This window comes from Dendronephthya gigantea, unplaced genomic scaffold (genome assembly GCF_004324835.1).
Source record: "Dendronephthya gigantea isolate DGI-Jeju-01 unplaced genomic scaffold, DenGig_1.0 000000F, whole genome shotgun sequence".
NCBI classification, from domain to species: domain Eukaryota; kingdom Metazoa; phylum Cnidaria; class Anthozoa; order Malacalcyonacea; family Nephtheidae; genus Dendronephthya; species Dendronephthya gigantea.
Genome location: NW_021163010.1, coordinates 545,594 through 565,864, shown reverse-complemented (window position 1 = coordinate 565,864; position 20,271 = coordinate 545,594). Strand labels below are relative to the sequence as shown.

The following is a 20,271-nucleotide window of genomic DNA, read 5'->3' as shown; positions in this document are numbered from 1 at the left end:
AGCCTACAGTATCAGCATATCGATTACTTTATGTAATTATAAATAAGCGTCAGATTAAATGTCACTACTGTAATATTTCATACTACCATTTCCAATTTCCATATACTACATATTGACATATAGCTACATAGTCTCAACATACTGGATCGAGTTAGGTCGCTTTGGTCACCTTCTTACTCATTACCCCTGGACTGGTTCATCACCTCTGGACTCGTTCATTTAAAGAATTTACCAAAAAAAATGTGCTTGCAATCTGAATGACTGAATCTGGCCTTATATTGTCGGTTGAATCGGTTGTGGTCAGACAAAATAAAAAATAACACTTGTGAACGAGTGAGCTTAATGATACGATTTATGAGTAGTTGTTGTAAACAATATTGTAATCATGTCGAAAAACTTTTTTTAAAACCTATCCATCGTTTCAGCCAAACGAGCTTCGTATATAATCGCCTCCTGCGTTTTTCTAGCCCACTCGTTATGATTGGTTATCTCACAGCACTTGTAGCCCATTGTGTCAATTCAGTTGGACACTCGGGATAGCTTCGTACAACATCAGTTATTTGATAAGGTTCAACTAACAAGCTCAACGGTCGATATTCCTTGGGAGTGTTTGCGGCAACACCGTCGACGCTTTTTACGAGTTCTAACGCCAGTAAATGTTCAAATGCCTAAAAACATTTTAGATAATTAAATGGACAGGTGAATGGTGGATACAAAGAAGACATAAAGTACAGCTTTATATAACGCCATTCATAGTTTTCATCATATACCAAATCAGCTTTCGTTGCTTTTGGGACAAACAGAACTGAAGACAATTTAGCGAGCGACGACAATGTCTGTTCCTGCACTGAATAAATACAACAAAAAATGCTTAATTACCTTCAATACAACTGTTTTGTCAAATGATTGCAAGGAATGACCTCTTGTCCTTACAAATTTCTGATACTCTGAAAAAAATTGTAGAATAGTCAGTTTGCTGCTAAAAATACTTTTATACCCTTATGCCACCTTAATTACAACGAAAAATAAAAACAAATCTTTTTACCATTAAAGACCATCTGAAAATTAAAGGCACCATCATCAAAAGTTTCAACGAGGTATTTCATCGCGATAAGCAGGCAAAGTTCAAGAACGGATAACCCTATATAAAGGTAACAGTCAAATTAGTCAAAGAATTCAGGAATTTCACAGTCGTAACAATCTACTGAATTAATAGCTCATACCGTGTAATACTACAGACTTGTGATCAATTATTAAATCGTTCTTTGCTTCTGCAAAATCTCCAGTTACAAGAAAAGGATAATTCCGAGAAAGCAACGAGACAGGCATTGTCTATAGTACAATAAAATAGTCAGTAAAAAACACGTGTACTAATTAAGACTGAGTTAGGTTACAATATGCGGTGATAATGTAAATAAATAACTAATATAATATTTAAGATATAGAACTATAAAGCTCGTCCAAACTTTTATAGTTTTCTGTTCAAAATCATAATCATAATAGTAGGATCATCAGAGCTTGATATTTTTGCTCAATACTCAGTATTCAAAACCAACAACATACCATTAGGGCATGCAAGCCTCGAATACTTTTGTTGTAACAATAGTTTTCATACAAGATATCACGGAAATTACTGTCTTCACATAAAGCCTAAAACAAAAAGTATAACATTAAGATATACTGGGTGTCCCAGAAAAAAGTACTCCGGTTTGATTCATAATAGCTTCTAAACTAGCTAAGCTATTAAACTGAAATAACTTTCACTAGATAGAGGGAAGACTAACTTAGATTTTGATATATTACAGTTGTATTTTACTTTAAAATTTACGGAGATATCAATGTTCAAAATTGGTAGCATATTTCTGGAGGTGTCTAAATTATGCAAAAAACGCCGTATCAAATGTTAATCAATATAATTTAGACACATCCAGAAGTATGCTACCAATTTTGAACATTGATATCTCCGTAAATTTTAAAGTAAAATACAACTGTAATATATCAAAATCTAAGTTAGTCTTCCCTCTATCTAGTGAAAGTTATGTCAGTTTAATAGCTTAGCTAGTTTAGAAGCTATTAATAATCAAACCGGAGTACTTTTTTCTGGGACACCCGGTATATGTTTAGGATATAACGGGGCGTTTACGTACAGTCTATATATTTACTGTAGGATGAAAATGACACCCATTGCTCCAAAATCCAGATCAATCGCAAAAGTCAGCTCTTAGCAACCCGAAGACAATATCCTTATTACATACCTCCACATTTTTATTCCAGATTCGTGCAGTAGTTTTGTTGGAGAATTTGGGTGGAACAGCAACAATTGATCTCGAAAAGAAAACAAGAAACTAAGTACTCAACTATTCTAAAACCTAGTAGTCTCAGACTCAGCATAAGAAACAAACCGAACAAAATTTAACAAAACGAACGATTTAACAAAAAGAATGTCTAGAATTAATGATTAATGTTATTAATATTATCTTAACCTGAAGTACGATAATTTTCGATATCAATATTCACAATTTAGTCATGCGTTAGTCATCCAAAGTAAAGAGATATAATTTATATACCTAAAAATATCAATGTAATCCCCAAACACAAAATCATTGAAAAAATGAATTTGCCGATGAGAAAATCTTGATTTCACTCTTTTCTCAAGATGTTCGACAATATCCTATATTTTAAACAATGTTACTATTATTGTAAGTGAAATTGAACACCACGCAAAGCCACAAGAATTTTTCGCAGTGTAGACATCTCACTCTAGAATAAGACCATCCACCCTCAAGAAATTCCTCTTCATCGAAGGAAGTTTCTTAAAATAATAATTGATTAAAATACATCCAACATCCGAGGATCTACATTCTACATGTATGGAGTATGAATGAGTATTATTTACACTCAAAAAATCAAGTAACCCTCATCACATAGAATACATCCGTAGGAAGCAAAATCTTGTCTTTACTACATAGTCATAGACAACAAATGATACTGCATGGTACAGAGTAGTTAGAATGATCTTCCGTGATTTGGATGTATGCTATTTTCTATTAGTATTTTAAATAGCTCATGCAGGAATTATTCAAAAGTGTGAAGTTCCTGGTCAGGACAGATTGTATTTCAACTGGAAATCATCTATGAAATTAACGTAAAATATAAACTTACTAAGCGACATGTAAGACCAATAACAAGAACAGGATTCTGTGCTGACTGAGATATATCAAACAAATTGTACAGTAGCGTTTGATTTTTATGGAAAATAAACAAATCAAACTCATCGAGTATGAAAAGGATTGGACGGCAATCCTTGTTTCCTAAAAAATGACACAAGCAGCAAGTTATTTAGTTAGGTTATACACAAAAAATGTTACTTACATGTTCAAACACTTACATGCTTTTGTAGAAGCAATGAAACATGTTTCAAACAATGATGATCATGGTCTTACCAGTTCTTAAAGCTTCTAGTAGAAAAATTAAATTTTCTGCAAAGGATCCCTGAACAAAATCAGAAACAATGCTAACTATAAATCTCATGATTTGTTAAAGAAAACAAAACGAAAATAAACCAAAAGCTAACAATACTTCTTACAAAGATTTTATCTCCCACAGAATTCTCAAGCTGAAGTTGACAGGTGATTTCTTTCAAAGCTAATTTATCATCTGTTTGAACAAGACCTTGCACAGAAAAAAAATCAAAGCACAAAGTTAAAAAATGGCAAAACATATGTACACCTAAATATGACACAAGCTATATGCATTTTAATTAAGACTTTTCTCTGCAGCTAGTATTGGAATGGTTGCATGCATGCAAAAAATGTATCTTCAGGTGAAGTTTGCTCTTAGCACCATGCAAGACAGCTTATATAGTTGCAAAGCAAAATGTCCTCAAACTGCTTAAAAAATTTCTTGGTATCCATTTAAACCTTCCTCTCTAATCTGTGTATTACATACCATTCAGCTTCACTTGCAGTAAATTTTCTAATTTCCTTTTTTCTTGGAGAGTTTTCAAGACATAGCTTACTGCCTAAGGGCATGGACGTGAAACAGATAGCTATAATTAATGACAACTTGCAAAAAAGAAAGTCTGGACTTTCTTTGCTCATGTTTCATGTCTGGGTTCTCTTTTTTTTTGAAATGTTTGGATAATGACTTGTGTATGTCTTATGGAATTAAAACAAATGTGTAGCATCTTCAAAATCTATTAAGGCAAACATGTTAATATGTCACAGTTTGGAGCTAACATTGAAATGAAATTCTAGACATTTTATACATTCATTAATTAGGTTTGAAATATATAAATACTCTTACTGTTGACTTTCCATTTCCTCTGGGGCCAACCAGTAATGCAGAATTACTTTCACCATAATCACTGCACTTCAAAACTAATTCTTGTAATTCTCTAAATACATAAAAGAAATGCTTTGTCTAGCTGGGCAGAAACCTAGCAGGTATGCAAAGGGTTGCATACAACTAACATACATAGGCTAGCCTGGTAATTCCTGGTGTGATGGTAACTACAGCATTGAGCACAATTATAAATGCCTCGCATGATTAATTAACAACTGACATAACCTTTTCAAATCCAACAACATCTTTATTTTTGGGGCAGTTTCCCTCAAGCATTCTGTATTTTATTATCCGTGCTTATATAAATATATATATTTCGATTTTGATAAAGTGTACAGTACTGTAGGTTCATTACTTAAATGGGTAGTTTCGTTTGTGGGGTATTTTATAATTATTCCAATCGTACATTCATACTTGATTTGATTATCCAGGCCAATCAAGTGAGGCACCATGTCGTCTGCAAATACCCTTCGTTTTATCGTATCGTGTATTTCCTCGATTGATTTCAAATCTTTTGCCATTTGAACATTTAAATTAGGTTAATAATACAAAAACAATAATAATATTACGTTTACAAACGTATACCGTCGAAAACTGTAGTGAACTCTGATGGTGGTTGACCAGATCACAATGACCAGATCGTGGCTTGGTGGTGGTCACTGGTGGTACTTGGTAGTAAATTTTGGTCAAATGCTTCCACTTTGCAAATTGAAAAATGTTGAAATTTTAAGGTCACATATCCACAATATTTACACATACAATACATCATACATGACGCCTACTCAGAAGTTTACTCTACTGGCAATATGGCAACATAATGTAATAGAGACTTTGAGTTTGTTCTCCGCAGGGTGGATTGCCTAATGAGGCATCTACCCTGCAGGTGAAAAACAGTTAAAAACTAGCGAAGGAGGGATGTGGTATATTGCATCTCCGATCTTGGGGTCGAATATACCACACTATGAAATATTTCATTCAGGATATGGTATTAAATATTAATTAAAAAAAAATATTAAAACATTCCGGATGTCTTGATTTTTCTGATTTGTGAGACCATGACGTCATAAAGTCATAATACAATGGTTACTATGCTCAGACGTGCGACGTGTACAGAATTTATCTGACAATTCCATGGATTGGAAATAATATGTAAAATACTAAACGGCAACCTCTACAATTAGGTATGATCATGATTTGTTTTCAGTAACATTAACATATATACTAACGTTTGAACCCTACGTAAGACTTATGCATACGCCACTGGGGCATACATTTAATAAGATTTACAACGGATATTACGGATTTACAAGGAGTTATATATAGACTATATTGTAATTCCGAGTTTTCCGACGTAACATGACGAATTTCAATAGGAAACAAGCGATCATAAAGGTTTCTAATCTAGTCTCTAGCATGCGCTTTAAACAAAAAGAAAGCCATTAAGGTCTATCTACAAGATGCGATTAGTCGCATACGATTCGTATACTGGCGTATGTATTCGAGCAAATGTGTGTAATTTAGTGTAAAGATGTCACATTTTAAACTTCGTTATAAACTGATCAACAGAAAGAGTGGCATCATAAATCTTTTTCATACGTCAGGATAAGAATCGTATACGACTAATCGCATCGTGTAGAAGGGCTTAAGACTACGACGTGCATGATATAAATGCTCGACTTTAAACACTAACGATGTACAACAACAATGATTCAGTCAACAGTATTATGCGACGTGCAACAAAATGACTCGATACTGCCGCATAAAGTTATTCTTCCACCATGCTTCCACCTCAAATTTTACATATAATATGTAAATTCTTATGCATAAACTACATATCATGTTTGTTATTTTACATTTGCTCTACTGTGCCAATAGGTCGTGACAAGGTGTGAAATTTAATCTTATTATGCCCACTTATAAGCGCTCTGACAAATCGAGGGTCGAGATTCGAGAATAAAGCAAGAGAGTCTGAAGTAAAATTTGAAAGTAAATTTAGAGAACATAAACATATTCCAATCATATTTCGACTCTCTAACTTTACGAGAGAATTATACGTAATATCAAGCTAGTTAAAATACCAAATTTGGAACCCCCTGTTTTGCTAGCAGACGCATGCAAGCGAAGCCATGCCCAAGGTTTCAAAAGATTCAATTCAAAAGATTGCATTGCAAACTCGTTGGAATTTATTGTGGTTTAGAGTTTAGACAACAACGCTAGAAATGCCGAATAATACAACTCAATTAAACCTACTCGTGAAAATGCTGAACTAATTACTATTTTACAATATCTGCTTCAGTGCTTCTACTATTTACTAGCCATGTGCCAAATCAAATGCAAATAAGCGGAAACAAAAACGTAACTCGTTACCTAACAGGTAACAAAGAATAAGTACGGCCCGTTTCAGGCTTCGAACTTTTAATATTTGCCGAAACTGATGAATAATGTAAATGTTAATTAAATGATACGCTGTCGATACGTAACCCAGGAAACAAAGAAAATGTTTGAACATGTACTTGCCGGAACGCGTATTAAAATAGTGAAAAATGGCGTAATCAATGAGATTAATAACATTCCGTGTCTATGTCAGTATGTTATTTAATTCTGCAGTAGTTTGAATCAAGAACAGGGTGTGGAAAATATGACCTATGGCTATATGTAAAAGCTCTAAGAACATATAGTTTCTGTCTTTTAGGCGATATTTTGGACTTGTTTTGTCTTGCAGTTGTGCCGTGATTAAACTCGGTCAAAGTTCATGTTATAGAATAAACTTTTTTTTATAACTACAGGGTGTCTCAAAAAAAACGAAAACCTTTGAAATCACGCATAACAATGTAATTGTTAGAGTTTGAATGCCTAAGCACTCTGTTGGGACCCACAGGTGTGTAAATGTTTGCCATAATCATTTTATGCATGCATGCATATGATGCAGTAAAATTTGCTCGTACGCGAAAATGATATTTACTAACAATATTTACAATTTAGAAATATGGATATTTAACAATATTTAAAAGTGCATCTTAATCAACATGACCTTCGACATGTCCCCTTTCTCTAGCAACACAAAACATTTAGCATTTTACTGAGTTGCATTAAATCCCCACGGGCTAAAATCGTGAACACGGCATTCAAATTATAACAATGAGTGATTTCAATAGTTTTGGTTTTTTTTGAGAAACCCTGCATAAACATATACACAACTTGTCCATTCACGTAAATTTTTATTGCTTTACTATTTCAATTGCTTTGTGTTGACTCCTCGTTTATATGCAAGTTTATAAAGGTTTACCTGACATTTCTAGACTGACCATGGAAGGAGATGGTCGCTCTGTACAAAAGAAACCGTGTTGCTGCCTACGACTTGGGTCAAATCTATGCCTTTTTATTTTTGGTTTGTTTTTACTAATCTCCGGTGTTGTCCTAAGGTCTGTTATTGACCAAATTTTTAAAGATAAAATCGATGAGAACTTGGTTCTGAGACCTGGCTCACCAACATACAAGCCATGGGCCGAGCCAACCATGCCAGTGCCCAATAAATATTATTTCTTTAACGTAGTGAATCCGGACGAAGTAGTAAAAGATGGAGCTAAGCCAGTTTTGGAAGAAAAAGGACCATATACTTTATTGTCATACCAGAAAAAATTTAATATAACATGGCAGGATAAAGATGGAACAGTATCGTATGACGAGAAATCATGGTTTATATACGATAGTGCATCTTCGTGCGAGTCATGTGACTTATACAATGATAAAATAACGACAGTAAATATGCCACTAATGGTTGTCGTTGAAATGTTAAAAAAATATCCCGACTTCTTCCATTGGAAAAGATTAGTTGGTGGAATCTTGAGGCGATATAAAGAAACATTATTTATGACTCGTAAGGTTAATGACTTAATATGGGGTTATGAAGATCCACTTTTGGTGGAAATAAATAAACTTAGGAATGAAACTGTTGCAGCTTTACCTGCATTAAACAATTTTTTTCCAAATGTAACTTCCAAAATATTTCTTCTACAAAATAATACACTCCAAGGACGCACAGTTGTTTATACTGGAGTGAAGAACATTGAAGATATACAGAAATGGAAAAGCTGGAAGGGTAAAAATAATTTTGATATGTATAAAACAAAATATGCCAACATGTTGAATGGTACTGATGGAAGACAATTCGCTCCTGATGTGAAAAAGAATGACAGAATTTATTTAATTCTTATTCAACTATGTCGTTCAGTGTATCTAACGTATGATCAAGAGTTAAAAGATCAGGATATTGATGTCTACCGGTTCGTAATTCCGCAAGAGGTTCTTCTTAACGGTACAGTTGATCCAGATAATGCCGCATTCTATGACTATGGCTTGCTCCCAACCGGTTTGCTAGATAGCCGCAAGTGTCAAGGTAGCGGATCCTCAGCACCGGTGTTTATATCCTTACCACACTTTTACCTCGGAGATCCGAGATTGGTAGATGCTGTTGTTGGCCTGAAACCAAATAAGGAGAAACACCAATTTTCATTTGATGTTGAACCAATTTTGGGCGCCATAATGACTAATGCAATAAGATTACAAGTGAATGTTTTAATCGAAGCTGAAAGAGATATAAGTCAAACTGGATCAACGCCTTCAGCTTACGTGCCAGTTATGTGGTTTGAAGTAGAAATGTCGTTAGACTCCGACACAGCAGCTCTATTTCGCAACGATATTATTCTTCCAATGGAAATTTTTCATGATGTTGAAATCGCCATGATATGTCTAGGATCTGTGCTTATGTTGATGACAATGATTATATTCTGTTGTGTTAGAAAAAGGAAAAATCGGACTGCAATATGCTGCTGTAGTGAGAATAATGAAGAAAAATCACCCTTATTGATTAATTCAGGACAGGAAAGATAAATAACTATAGGATGATGAAAAAAAGATAATATATTATATATAGACGGGTCGTGATCATGGCTGATTTTATATTATTATTATTCCAATAATCCAATTAGGATCCGTTAAACGAAAATGTGTAGCGCGGCATATAAAAAACATTTGTATAATCAGGACGGTATTTATGGCACCGAAATAGATCATTTTTCTCATCAAATTAGTAGAACATTTAGAGAAATTGTCGCACATGCTGGGGAAATTGTCGGGGGGTTCGGGGGCACTTCTGTCCTGGTACGTCAGGGTTTTTTTTCTGAGCTTGGTACGTCAGACCTGCAATTGCACTTGAAACTTGTTCGGTAGTAATCCTTGGAATTTGTAGGGCATCTCCATGGGTGAATGGCAGAGCTAGGGCGTCCTGGTTCCGTTTGGTATATCAACCAATTTCATTTGGTAATTCTACTGTGGCATAGGCCGACACAGGAAGTGCTATGATGGTTGAAGCCGAGCGAAAAATTTTCAAAATTTGAATATATCGTTGCAAACAGGCTGACAGAGTCTTAGATCTAAATCTTAGAGGAACAATTAGCTTTGCTTCCTTCGCCCCAACTTTATTAAAGATTCTTCCGAGGCACCTTTTTGCCGTTGGACTGTCCCGGGTTAATTATCCCATGCATGTATTTAGTTGTGGGGCAACCAGACTGACAATTTAGCCCTGCTATGCTAATATTTTGGTGTTTATTTGCTGTAAAAACAATCATCCTGGAGAAATTTTTAGCTAATTAGGTACAAGGGACATGTGCCAGAGGGCTCAAATTGACACACCACAATCAGATTGAGATGTTATCATATCCTGCAGCAATGCTAGTACTGGTAGAATTCACAATAACTACAACTTTTCAGGTTCAGCAGTAGTTGATCAAAATATATAATGTCCTAGAGAAAACGACAACCATTGAACACACATGCTGGCTGGTAACTATTGTTACAATTTCAATGTCTTAATATGAGAACAGAAAGCGTGAACATATGGTTGCGACATGGGTAAACACAATGGAATCAAATTTTTTGCATGTAGACGGTTTTAAACATATTTGTGTTCAGCCCAATGTCAGGGCATTGAAGTTTTAACGATGAGTTATTTCACTGGTTGTTTATAGCGAGGGTCAATTTCCCTGAACAGCAGAATAACAACTGATTTCCTGAGATAGTCATTAACAAGACCTGCATAAATGATGTTGCATGAAATTGATAAATTTCAGCCGGAAATGCGGAAATGGTAAACGAAAACCAATCTAAGTGCCAGTGAATATGTAACATTCTACTTGCTTAATGAGACCGTTAATAAAGCAATTTAAACTATGAACACTGTGAATTTATTTTTGTTATTTAGCAGTGCGTTGCGAAACCAAAAAAGAAATTTGCAGAGTCGCTCGGTGTAAAAGTTTTATTATCCTGATAGTTTTTATTGAGCACGGTTAGTTTCGTTTCTTCGTGTATAGCACCCCTGCGAATACCACATTCACTAACGCACACACTGTGCCGAATATATTATGAGCCCTAGGGCAAATATAAGCCCATATTCTTTAGCAAAAAAATATGCAAATACGATTCCAAGCAGCTGTAATTATCAGTATATATAAAAGATTTAGAATACAGGTAGCTTACAAAAGGTTTGAATTACTAACATAATGACATAGTTTCTTCTAGTTATATATTCATAATTTGAATTTGTTCACTTACAAATTTTACAATTTTTATTAAAAACAATCACTAACACAATATTGTCCGTGTATAAGCCCCCCCCCTATATAATCCCCCCGTGTATACATAGGCGTGAGTGCCCCCCAAAAATTTCGAGAAATTCGGGCAAAGTTCAGCCAAAAATTCGGCCACATCCGCCGCTTTGCGGTAAAAGTTATAATTCGGGCACATTGTATAATTCAAAAATTCGGGCGATTTTTTTGCGCCCGTACGCCAATGCTTGTATAAGCCCATCAAAAAAACCCTTACGAACCTATATAAGACCAGGGTTTGTATACGGAAGTTTACGATATATAATAAAATACATATTAATGTATCTATAAGTAAGAAAAATCGATGATATCTTTAATAATTTATACCACAATGTTCTATTTCTAATCTGTTCCCCCCTGTCTCTGTTGTCGCCATTTTGTTTCTTTCCATTTTCTTCTTCTTTGTTCTTCTGTTTTGGAACCAAATTTTGACCTGTTCTTCGCTGATTCCTGTTGCCATAGCGATATGATAGCGCTCCCCCTTTGTCACGTATTCTCGTTGTTGATAGTGCAACTCCAAAATGTTTCGTTGAACATGAGAAAATACCGAGCGAGTGCCATTTTTTCGTCTACTTTTTGACGAAGTTGTCGATTTATCCACATTTTTGGTTTTTTGTTCCTTCCTGTCATCCTTTAAGTCTGAAAAACAAAACAGGCTTTACAATTTTACAGTTTTTATACACTCAGTCTATGACTTAGAGTGAGTTATACTAAATTTCTGACTGTATATAGTTCTGTGTTGTGTATCAGTTTTCCTCGGCCTTCATTTTTCGTCGTCGAATTAAAATTTGAAATTGTAGATAATTCTATGTTGACAATAGTTATATGACTGTATGATTTTAAGATGGGGTGCATTTTAATAATCCAAGGATCTTGGTAACGCTTTTCATGCCTGCCTGCCTGCTATATGCCTGTGATATGAGGTTAGAGTCCGAACGAACTGAATAAAACAAATGTCCGAAAGATTTACGATACAAATATATTTTGGTTTTGCCGATGGCCCGATAGTAAAATCATCATAACATCATTGGTATTCATCTTCAATAATCATGTTTATCAGGATAACATTTTTAGTTATGAAAACCATACTCATGACCCATCAGGCATCATAGTGTTTAAAATTCTATCAATTATCCTATATACTGCAATATGAGTGTACCGACCTGAACTGCAACTTTGGTTCAAGATTCTCTCGATTCCAAACTTCAAATTTTTACTGATTGATAAACTTGCTTCCCCGCGCCGTTTGGAGGGCTTCATAGAATCAAGAGTTGCTGGAGTTGTTTTAATCTTGCCAGCACCACACTCCTCCATATTTCTATATCTGAGACATAAACATGGCTGATTGTTTGGTGTATAACAAAACGGTGCCAATGACCAAGCTGTCTCTGCGGGTGCTTTAACTGCTTTATGACTTGTTATAGTCCATTGCAATGATGCAGGACACTGACAGAATGTTGTTGTCACCGCTTCGCTTAATGCACCGGCAGATTCTAGTCCAATAAAGTCGGTATACTGTGTGCTTTTTGCCATCTCTGAATTAGAATCGTTTAACTATTATATTTTCAAACGAGTTTTATAATAAAATGACAAACGAGCAAACCACCAGTTAACATGGTGTTGACAAACTATACATATCACTGCTCGCGCACCGACCCCGAAGTTATGACTTGTTATATAATTACCATCGCCAGTTAAAGGCCAAAAAGAGATTTAAATCGTGATAAAAATCATCTTGGGCATGACACCTATATCATGATATCTTTATATATATTTGGCCTAATATTCTCATAAATACTGGCAATAATAGAAACAAATTGACGTTGCATTTATAACTATAACTTATTTGATACTATAGCAGCTTACTTCGAGTCCAAGTTTACAGCGGTTTCTGTAATTATACCATTACATTTGATTCCATTACATTACGTTTATATCAACATTTGTATATAAACGTGCCTAAATAAACACTGTATTTTCTTTAAACATCTGTAAACGGCTTGTTAATATGCAATTATGACTTGTTTTGAAAATATACTAATGTGCTTACCTATAATATTCAGTAACATCATAAGAATCCTCTCACGGTAATTGCAAACGGAAGAATATTCATTGGAAAATTAACGTGTATTACTTTTGCTATCATAACATTTATCAAAAGAAAAATGCATTGCTGGCCCACTCTTCTGAGCATACACCAAAAAATAACTGCAAAAAAGGATTGATGTTAGCAATAAGCGCCCGTTGAATTTCAGCTGATTGTAAAGAGTTGCATTTGATATTTAGTTCCTTGTTGTGAACAAAAATAGGTGAACTTGGAAGCAGAAATTTGACTTGTATGACTGACTGATATTTTTTATGTCAGAGATATGAAAGTTCCCCATTATTTTCGCAGCTGTTCTGACCTTGGTGATAAGTACTCACCTGACTTGCGTCAATATGCTCGGCTCTTGATAATCACATCTTTATAAAAGATCAATGATACTGAGAAACTCATTACACATTATAATATTGAAAACTGACCTTTAATAAAACGTTTATCTCGTTGTATAACTTTTAATGTCTGCCGAAACAGTCGGCTGTTTTAAATCTATTTTGAACAAGAATGCACTAAACTAAAACTAAGTTTGTATAGCTACTATTACTATAAGCCTATATTGTATAATAATACCTAATCACAAGAATAAAAAATTAGTTTTAATTCTTTTACTTATAACTAGAATAGTCTTATCTTGACACAACCCACAGCAATGACGACTACATGCAAACTCCAATTTTAATCGTGGTTATCGCTGATGTCAGTGATGTGTTCATGGATGTCTTCAGCATAATGAGAACAAAGTGATATAGTGGCTCACTGACTTACCTATATGGCTATATCTATCAGTAGAACAGTAAAATATACTTTCTAAGTCTCAGTTTAGCTTAGTTTGGAATAACCTCGGTGCACCAAATTATAGAGTATTAACTTACAATGCCAGTTATCAAATTCTCTTCGTGTCATATTTTTTAGATTAGTTTTGAGGCAATATCTTTTTTAACCTGTATTTTAATTTGTTTGGATCGCACTATCTTGCATAACCAGTAAATAATAAGAGATGCATTTTATAACAGAGTCGCTGAAAATATGTCAATTGGTGATTGACTTTCAATCTGCTGATAGACTTTCATCAAAAAACATTACAATATCACAGTAAATTATCAAACAATGAGTGAATGAGATATGAAAATAAACGAACTCATCCGAAATGCCGTATTTGTATAGTTACTTGTACTAAAAAGATTACTGCATCAACACAAATGCTTGATTGGGCGCTATAAATATGTCATGACAGTAATTGTCGAATTGATTCATTATTTCACTAGCTCGTGATGCTGATTAGAAAGCATTTATATCACTCTGTGGTATCATCGTCTTTTATCTTCATTGCAATTTTTATCCCGGCATGCCTCACGTGCTTTTTACTCATTATCTACATTCATTTCTGATGGTAGACAAGATGGCGTCACTAAATTCTAACTAAAAGCAGGTGCTTCATTCTTGCTTTCGGCACTCCGTCATTCTACGTTTATGCTGATCTGTTTTGCTAATTCTTGCTATTCATTGTTGAAATCACTCAGCGATAGCGGTTTTTTATACTTTTTATTAAGTTAACTGCAGTAACTAAACCAGGATGATTTTTGGACAAATATATATAAAGGATTTAAGATAATCTTATATGATCAGACACAATCTTAATCGTACGATCCTAGTGTTGCCTTATTATTGTTTTAACAGATATCGAATGGAAAATCCTACCGTCGAATACAACAAAAATTTCACAAGTTAATCCTTAATGATAGCATATGTACGAAAAGTTATAAATGCCCTGCGGACGTGCTTGTTTCACCCCGGCCAATTTTTTCTACCGAACTGGAAAATGCGACATTTTATCCAAAGATAAACTATGAAAGATATATCAATTACCAAATTTACGAATGACACAGCACATACGCACGGTATTTATGATAATCTGTAATATATGGAGCTCTTTTTACACTAAGAGGACTGGGGTTGATTAGCTGACGCATCAGTATTATCTCACTAAATACCAATAAATAAACCCAATCAAATGCCTTGTCAAAGACTATAAGTAATCTGAGTAAATGCCTGTATTCAGGCTGCAATGCCACGGAATAATTTAATAAAAATACGGAAAATAATAGCAAAAGGATAGACATCATACACTTGTTGAATTCTGTAACTTCTTTTTATAAACAGATAAAAATATTAATCACAAGAAATGAAATTAATAGTTCGAAACTTAATTAATTTGCTAATGATTTCATTATGAATCTGTCCATCATTACATTATAGTCTCGAAACATTGCGCACACGTTATCCTTATTAACCACAATAGCCGGGGAGATTTAGCATGAAGGCGTGAACGTCAAAGACGACGTGAAAATGCGTGCAGGTCAACACTTTTATAATATTATCTCGTGGTCAGGATGGCTGTGGTTTTAAACAGTTTAAAGATCTTTATGTTGTCTCCGTGATCGTTTAAAGCTAAGTGAGACAAATATTCGTAAGATAAAATTAGTTCTGACCCCCGAGCACCGGCCTTGTTTGAAAATACATTATAAACTCAGGTTCTAAAATAGTCAAAGGTCTGCGTACAGTAAACATGAAGCCAGAAGCCATTGAAGAAAATGAAAGAAATAAAATATGCATGAAATAGATTATTTCATTTAGTCTCGAAATAGCTAGTTGATTTTTATCATTTTTACAGTAGAAACTGAATCTTGTATATATAATAAGAATAATATGAACGTATGTCGAAGGTCCATGTTTCTTTAATGCCGAATTCAAGTGAAAGAAATACAGTTTGAAATGTAGGCCTGACTATATTTGTGCATGAACCGTATCTCAAACTTATAAACTACTTTACTATAATAATTTTATCGAATTAAGCTTTTAGTGACGTAAGGCTTCAAGTGCTTAACTTAATATAAGAAAGAAATGATTGACATAAACTAGTATCCGCCTAGAACTTATGTTCTTGAGTCGTGACACTTGTACTTTATACGACATACTATTGTTTCGGAGGAAATCCCCTCATCACATGACAGGAAAAGTAATTTTGTGATTCCTAAGGGTCATAAGAATATTTACTTTACACGTTCATTCAGTAAATTTATATAAACAAAGTAAATTCTCATGGATATTTGTTTTCTCAGAATGTTTCATGTACATATAAGTTAACTATGCATGCCCATTGCCCACAATATTAACAAATGACCGTACTGCATGCATGTCACTTGAGTATATATATATATATATATATATATATTAATATATATATATATATATATATATATATATATATATATATATATATATATATATATATACTTTTATCTGCATGTTCTTAAATTCTCGTAATTCCAGAGGATGAGAGATCACCATCAACATTTTCATGCATGTACCGTACCACAGACGAAATTAGAGCAGCATAAGAATGGTATAATGAAAGTGTGCCAAAATTGATTTATAAAAGCTGTTTATTCGGTTTGATAAATATAGAACTTAAACGGATGAGACAGAATATTTAAGAATTCTAAATAATATTACCATAAATACTAGACTTCCGCCAACTTAATTCGGACGTGACTCGACTCATAAAACGCTTCAACAACGGTCAAAATTTTTCATTTTGAACTTGCGAACAAGTGCTGAAAGTAATAAACCATGAATTCAGTCGTTCTCTTATCGCTTGTGATGTTCTTTTCTGTTTTGCCAAAAAACAGTGAAGAAACATTTTGGAGGCTCACAACACCGCGACCAACGAAATTACCATCAGATCCAAATGCTCCGATTTATCGGAGTAAGTAATCGATTTTTTTGTAAATGGTTTTATATATTTTCATATTGCTCAGCCTCTTCGCCCGTGGTAAGATTCGCTGCATGTGGCCCTTAATTATACTCAAGCATTTAAATTTTACTTTTAGAGCTTCAAATTATTCCATCTCCAAAGAAGACTGCACAATTGATGTTAGAAAATTTCTTCGACTTTCATCCAGCAAGTAAAGTGACTAAAAGATCTTTAGTCCTCGAAGATATTGTTTTTATCATGGATGGTTCAGGATCAGTCCCTAAATGTGAATTTTATGAAGGTCTGAAGGCGTTCGCTCAAGCGATTGAAATGTGTGAGAAACCAAAGGATGGCAATACATACAACTGCCGACACGCTGCAGTCACATTTTCTACCCAAGCAAGAGTAGACTTCCAATTCCTTCCTTCTGCAGAAGCTCGTCAGAAAATTCGCTTAATCCCGTATCCTGACGGGAGTACAAATACACAAGCAGGATTAGCCAAAGCAGAAAACCTATTCTTAACTGGTTAGTTAACCATGCATTTGAATTTTTAAAGTCTATTTTACATGCATGCATATATGCAGCAAGAACACTCCATGGTCTGAATGAACACCTGCAATGCATGTTCTGCTCTTTCTACGAAATGATTATCTAAACTGGATTTTCATTCCTGACCATACAGCCTTTGATTCAGTGGTAGATTTAAGTGGTAGAGTGGGCGTCGTCACGCAGTTGAGCTAGGAAATAAACTCCTGCCCCATATCTCAAAACAATAAAACATGAAGAGAGAAACGACACGCTTCACGTACACGCAAAGCCACCAGAATTGTAAAATGTGGTTGCTACAATCAAAAAATCTCGGCCCTCATAAAATGAAATTAAGTGTATTTTATAGACTATCATGAATTAATATATTAGAGCATGAACTAATACAGTCGTTGCTAATATTTCGTGTTTCTTTTTTGAAATAGGAAGCCGAAGATTTTCAAAATTAAAGGTTCTCCTCCTGACAGACGGGCGGTCTAACGTAGATCGACATCTGACTATACCCAACGCTGAAAAGCTGAAGAAGAATTTGGGTGTGCAAATCTCTGTTGTGGCCGTCGGTGACCTTGATACTCTTGCTATACAGGAAATGGCTGGAATAGCATCTTCTGCACCAGAAAAACACGTTTTTCGAATTCGCAAAATTAGCGACCTTGTATACATTTTTGAAATGGCCTTGGAGAAATTGAACAGCGGAAAGTTGCAGGCAAAGCCGTACCAATCCCCATGTTAGAAACATTGCAGATCGCAACAGACTCGCAACGGACTGATTTATACGTGTATTGATTACTGAGCATAGTTAAATCATAGCTGTTGTAGATATTGTGATAATCAATGTTGGCATAAAGAAATAATAAACGGCAAAAAAGCCATCAAAAACAACATTTGTTAAAAATTCATCAATCTCTGCATGTGAGCTCATTTGCAGTTAAATGTGGTTCATCGGCGTATTACTTGATCAATAAAACACGAAATGCCGTAATTGCTGTAATAAGAAAATCCTGGCCACGTTTCCATACACGGTAAGTCGATTTTCCGCTGACTTATCGCTGACCAATGAAACTCTCCGAGGTCGGCGTCATATTAGACCTGGTTCACACTAGCTTGCTCCTAACACTCGGGGTCCATTGTATTACTTCGGATAGATAAAGCGCATTTTTGAACATTCCTGGCTCGGATGATGTTATCTCGCACGAAATCTCACAGCGCGGTCGCGATGCGGTGACGTGTGTGAAATTTCCATTCAAAGAAGTCAATGAAAGCAAATTTTAACAGATACAAGTTCAAAAAAACTCAACTAAATATGTTACAGAAGTCCTAAATATTTGAAACATGTCATTATTGGGACAAAGTTATCAGTGAAGATCGTGCTTTGCCTATATGAAACTAAATCAGTAGAGTCTGGTGACCTGAGGCCAGTTGTTAAAAGCGAGTTTAGCGCTCGACGTTTGAAAAATTGATGTTAAAATTTGCGTTGACACCGTCTTTACATCAATACAACATCAAATACATTATTTAGACGGGTGGCTAAAAACGTTCTTTTCAGTAACATATTTAATTGTTATGACTCGTAGTTTACAGGTGTTATTGTTGCTGATATTATAGTCACAATGTATTTTGTAAAGAGCCTTTATTTGTTATATAACAATTGTTCAAGAGGAGGTAGTCGTATTTCTCAACGTATTTCAGTGAATCGATCCTGTATAATATTGTCGTTGTTTTCATCTGCTTGCTCAAATATACATGACATTGAAGTGAAAACAAGAATAGACAACGTAACCGTTGATAAAACTGACCCAACTGCATTGATACAAACTACTTTCAAGGTGACGTATGTTAATTATAAATCTTTTGACATATTGGAATCACAGCTAGAGTTTTTCATGCTGGGATTCCAAGGCGAATTGATCGCATTTTCGGAGTTTCGCTCCTGCATGATCAATGTATATGCAAGAATGGGGCATTCAAATGGATATAGCGTGCATGCATGATGTAAAAAACTGAACAATTATTGAAATTTTTATCAAATGATTGCTTGAACTGTGATCTGTCAATGATCTGTCAATGAGACTTGTTTGTACAAGAGTGTTTAACACCAAGGTGACATTGAAAGCCCGACCACATTGACGTTTTAGAGAGGGGACTAGTTGAGGAATTTTAATTTTTGAAGATTTGCGAGAATTAAAACGATCTTTGCAGGAATTGTCAGGAATACGGTCTCAATTGATATCAATAATTTGCTACTTTGATCTCACTTAATTGGTTTTTCGCTCTAACATGCTTCACGTAAAGAAAAAGTATTTTAAAGCTATAAAAACTGTATTATAGGTGCATTGCCACCTCGAAAGATCATCAAGAAAAAGACATACCCGTCGTCTTTCACTGTTTCCTCGAAGGTGCGAATTGGCACACTAATAAGGTGAAGGGTCTGAGTACTAAGCATGTAGAAATAAGAAAAAAAGAAAAGTGGAATATACATTGATGATAGGAATTAAAAATAGTAATCCGGCAGTCTGTAGATCTGGAAATGCAATTAAACCTGTCAAAATCTTTAATAATTTTGATCATATTTATTTAGATATGGTGCCAAGAAATATATCTAACCTTGTTTGTTGCCTAATTCCCTTCTTATCCCTCTCCATTTTATTTATATGGACGTACGAGAAAATGGTTGGTCAACTATTTACAGACATAATTATTGCCTATAATTTTTAGTTTCATATAGATTTAAGATCTAACATTTAACTCCTTCCCACCTTGGTCAAAAACTTGTCGAATTCTCTGAAACTCTTGTGTCTCAATTGTAGTGGAGTGAAATTAGAGGAAACGGAGGAAAAGATGATGACGGCAAGTAGTGATGTAA

At 34.7% G+C, this 20,271-nt stretch overlaps 4 protein-coding genes and 1 long non-coding RNA gene across 5 annotated transcripts; 3 read left to right on the top strand and 2 right to left on the bottom strand.

Moving 5' to 3' along the window:
* Window positions 1-11: 11 nt before the first annotated feature.
* On the bottom strand, window positions 12-5,315 carry LOC114521508 (origin recognition complex subunit 4-like). The gene is made up of 13 exons (XM_028541979.1): window positions 4,759-5,315; window positions 4,306-4,396; window positions 3,949-4,021; window positions 3,587-3,672; window positions 3,444-3,492; window positions 3,163-3,311; window positions 2,568-2,671; window positions 2,256-2,325; window positions 1,564-1,650; window positions 1,224-1,332; window positions 1,046-1,141; window positions 880-947; window positions 12-668 (listed from the first exon to the last, which is right to left on the bottom strand). Exons 1-13 carry the CDS (start codon window positions 4,863-4,865, stop codon window positions 486-488), a joined length of 1,272 nt encoding a protein of 423 aa, XP_028397780.1. The 5' UTR covers window positions 4,866-5,315; the 3' UTR covers window positions 12-485.
* Window positions 5,316-7,193: 1,878 nt separating this feature from the next.
* Window positions 7,194-9,466, top strand: LOC114521754 (lysosome membrane protein 2-like). The gene is made up of 2 exons (XM_028542294.1): window positions 7,194-7,222; window positions 7,644-9,466. Exons 1-2 carry the CDS (start codon window positions 7,194-7,196, stop codon window positions 9,232-9,234), a joined length of 1,620 nt encoding a protein of 539 aa, XP_028398095.1. The 3' UTR covers window positions 9,235-9,466.
* A 1,568-nt stretch (window positions 9,467-11,034) lies between these two features.
* On the bottom strand, window positions 11,035-13,255 carry LOC114520298 (homeobox protein HMX3-like). Its single transcript, XM_028540540.1, has 3 exons — window positions 13,057-13,255; window positions 12,170-12,541; window positions 11,035-11,645 (listed from the first exon to the last, which is right to left on the bottom strand). Exons 1-3 carry the CDS (start codon window positions 13,076-13,078, stop codon window positions 11,320-11,322), a joined length of 720 nt encoding a protein of 239 aa, XP_028396341.1. The 5' UTR covers window positions 13,079-13,255; the 3' UTR covers window positions 11,035-11,319.
* Window positions 13,256-16,460: 3,205 nt separating this feature from the next.
* Window positions 16,461-18,172, top strand: LOC114518908 (integrin alpha-D-like). Its single transcript, XM_028538945.1, has 3 exons — window positions 16,461-16,873; window positions 16,998-17,387; window positions 17,834-18,172. Exons 1-3 carry the CDS (start codon window positions 16,738-16,740, stop codon window positions 18,139-18,141), a joined length of 834 nt encoding a protein of 277 aa, XP_028394746.1. The 5' UTR covers window positions 16,461-16,737; the 3' UTR covers window positions 18,142-18,172.
* A 372-nt stretch (window positions 18,173-18,544) lies between these two features.
* On the top strand, window positions 18,545-20,256 carry LOC114521356. The gene is made up of 4 exons (XR_003686798.1): window positions 18,545-19,234; window positions 19,737-19,827; window positions 19,987-20,078; window positions 20,216-20,256. It is a non-coding gene; the product is annotated as an uncharacterized LOC114521356 (long non-coding RNA).
* The last annotated feature ends 15 nt before the right edge of the window (window positions 20,257-20,271 follow it).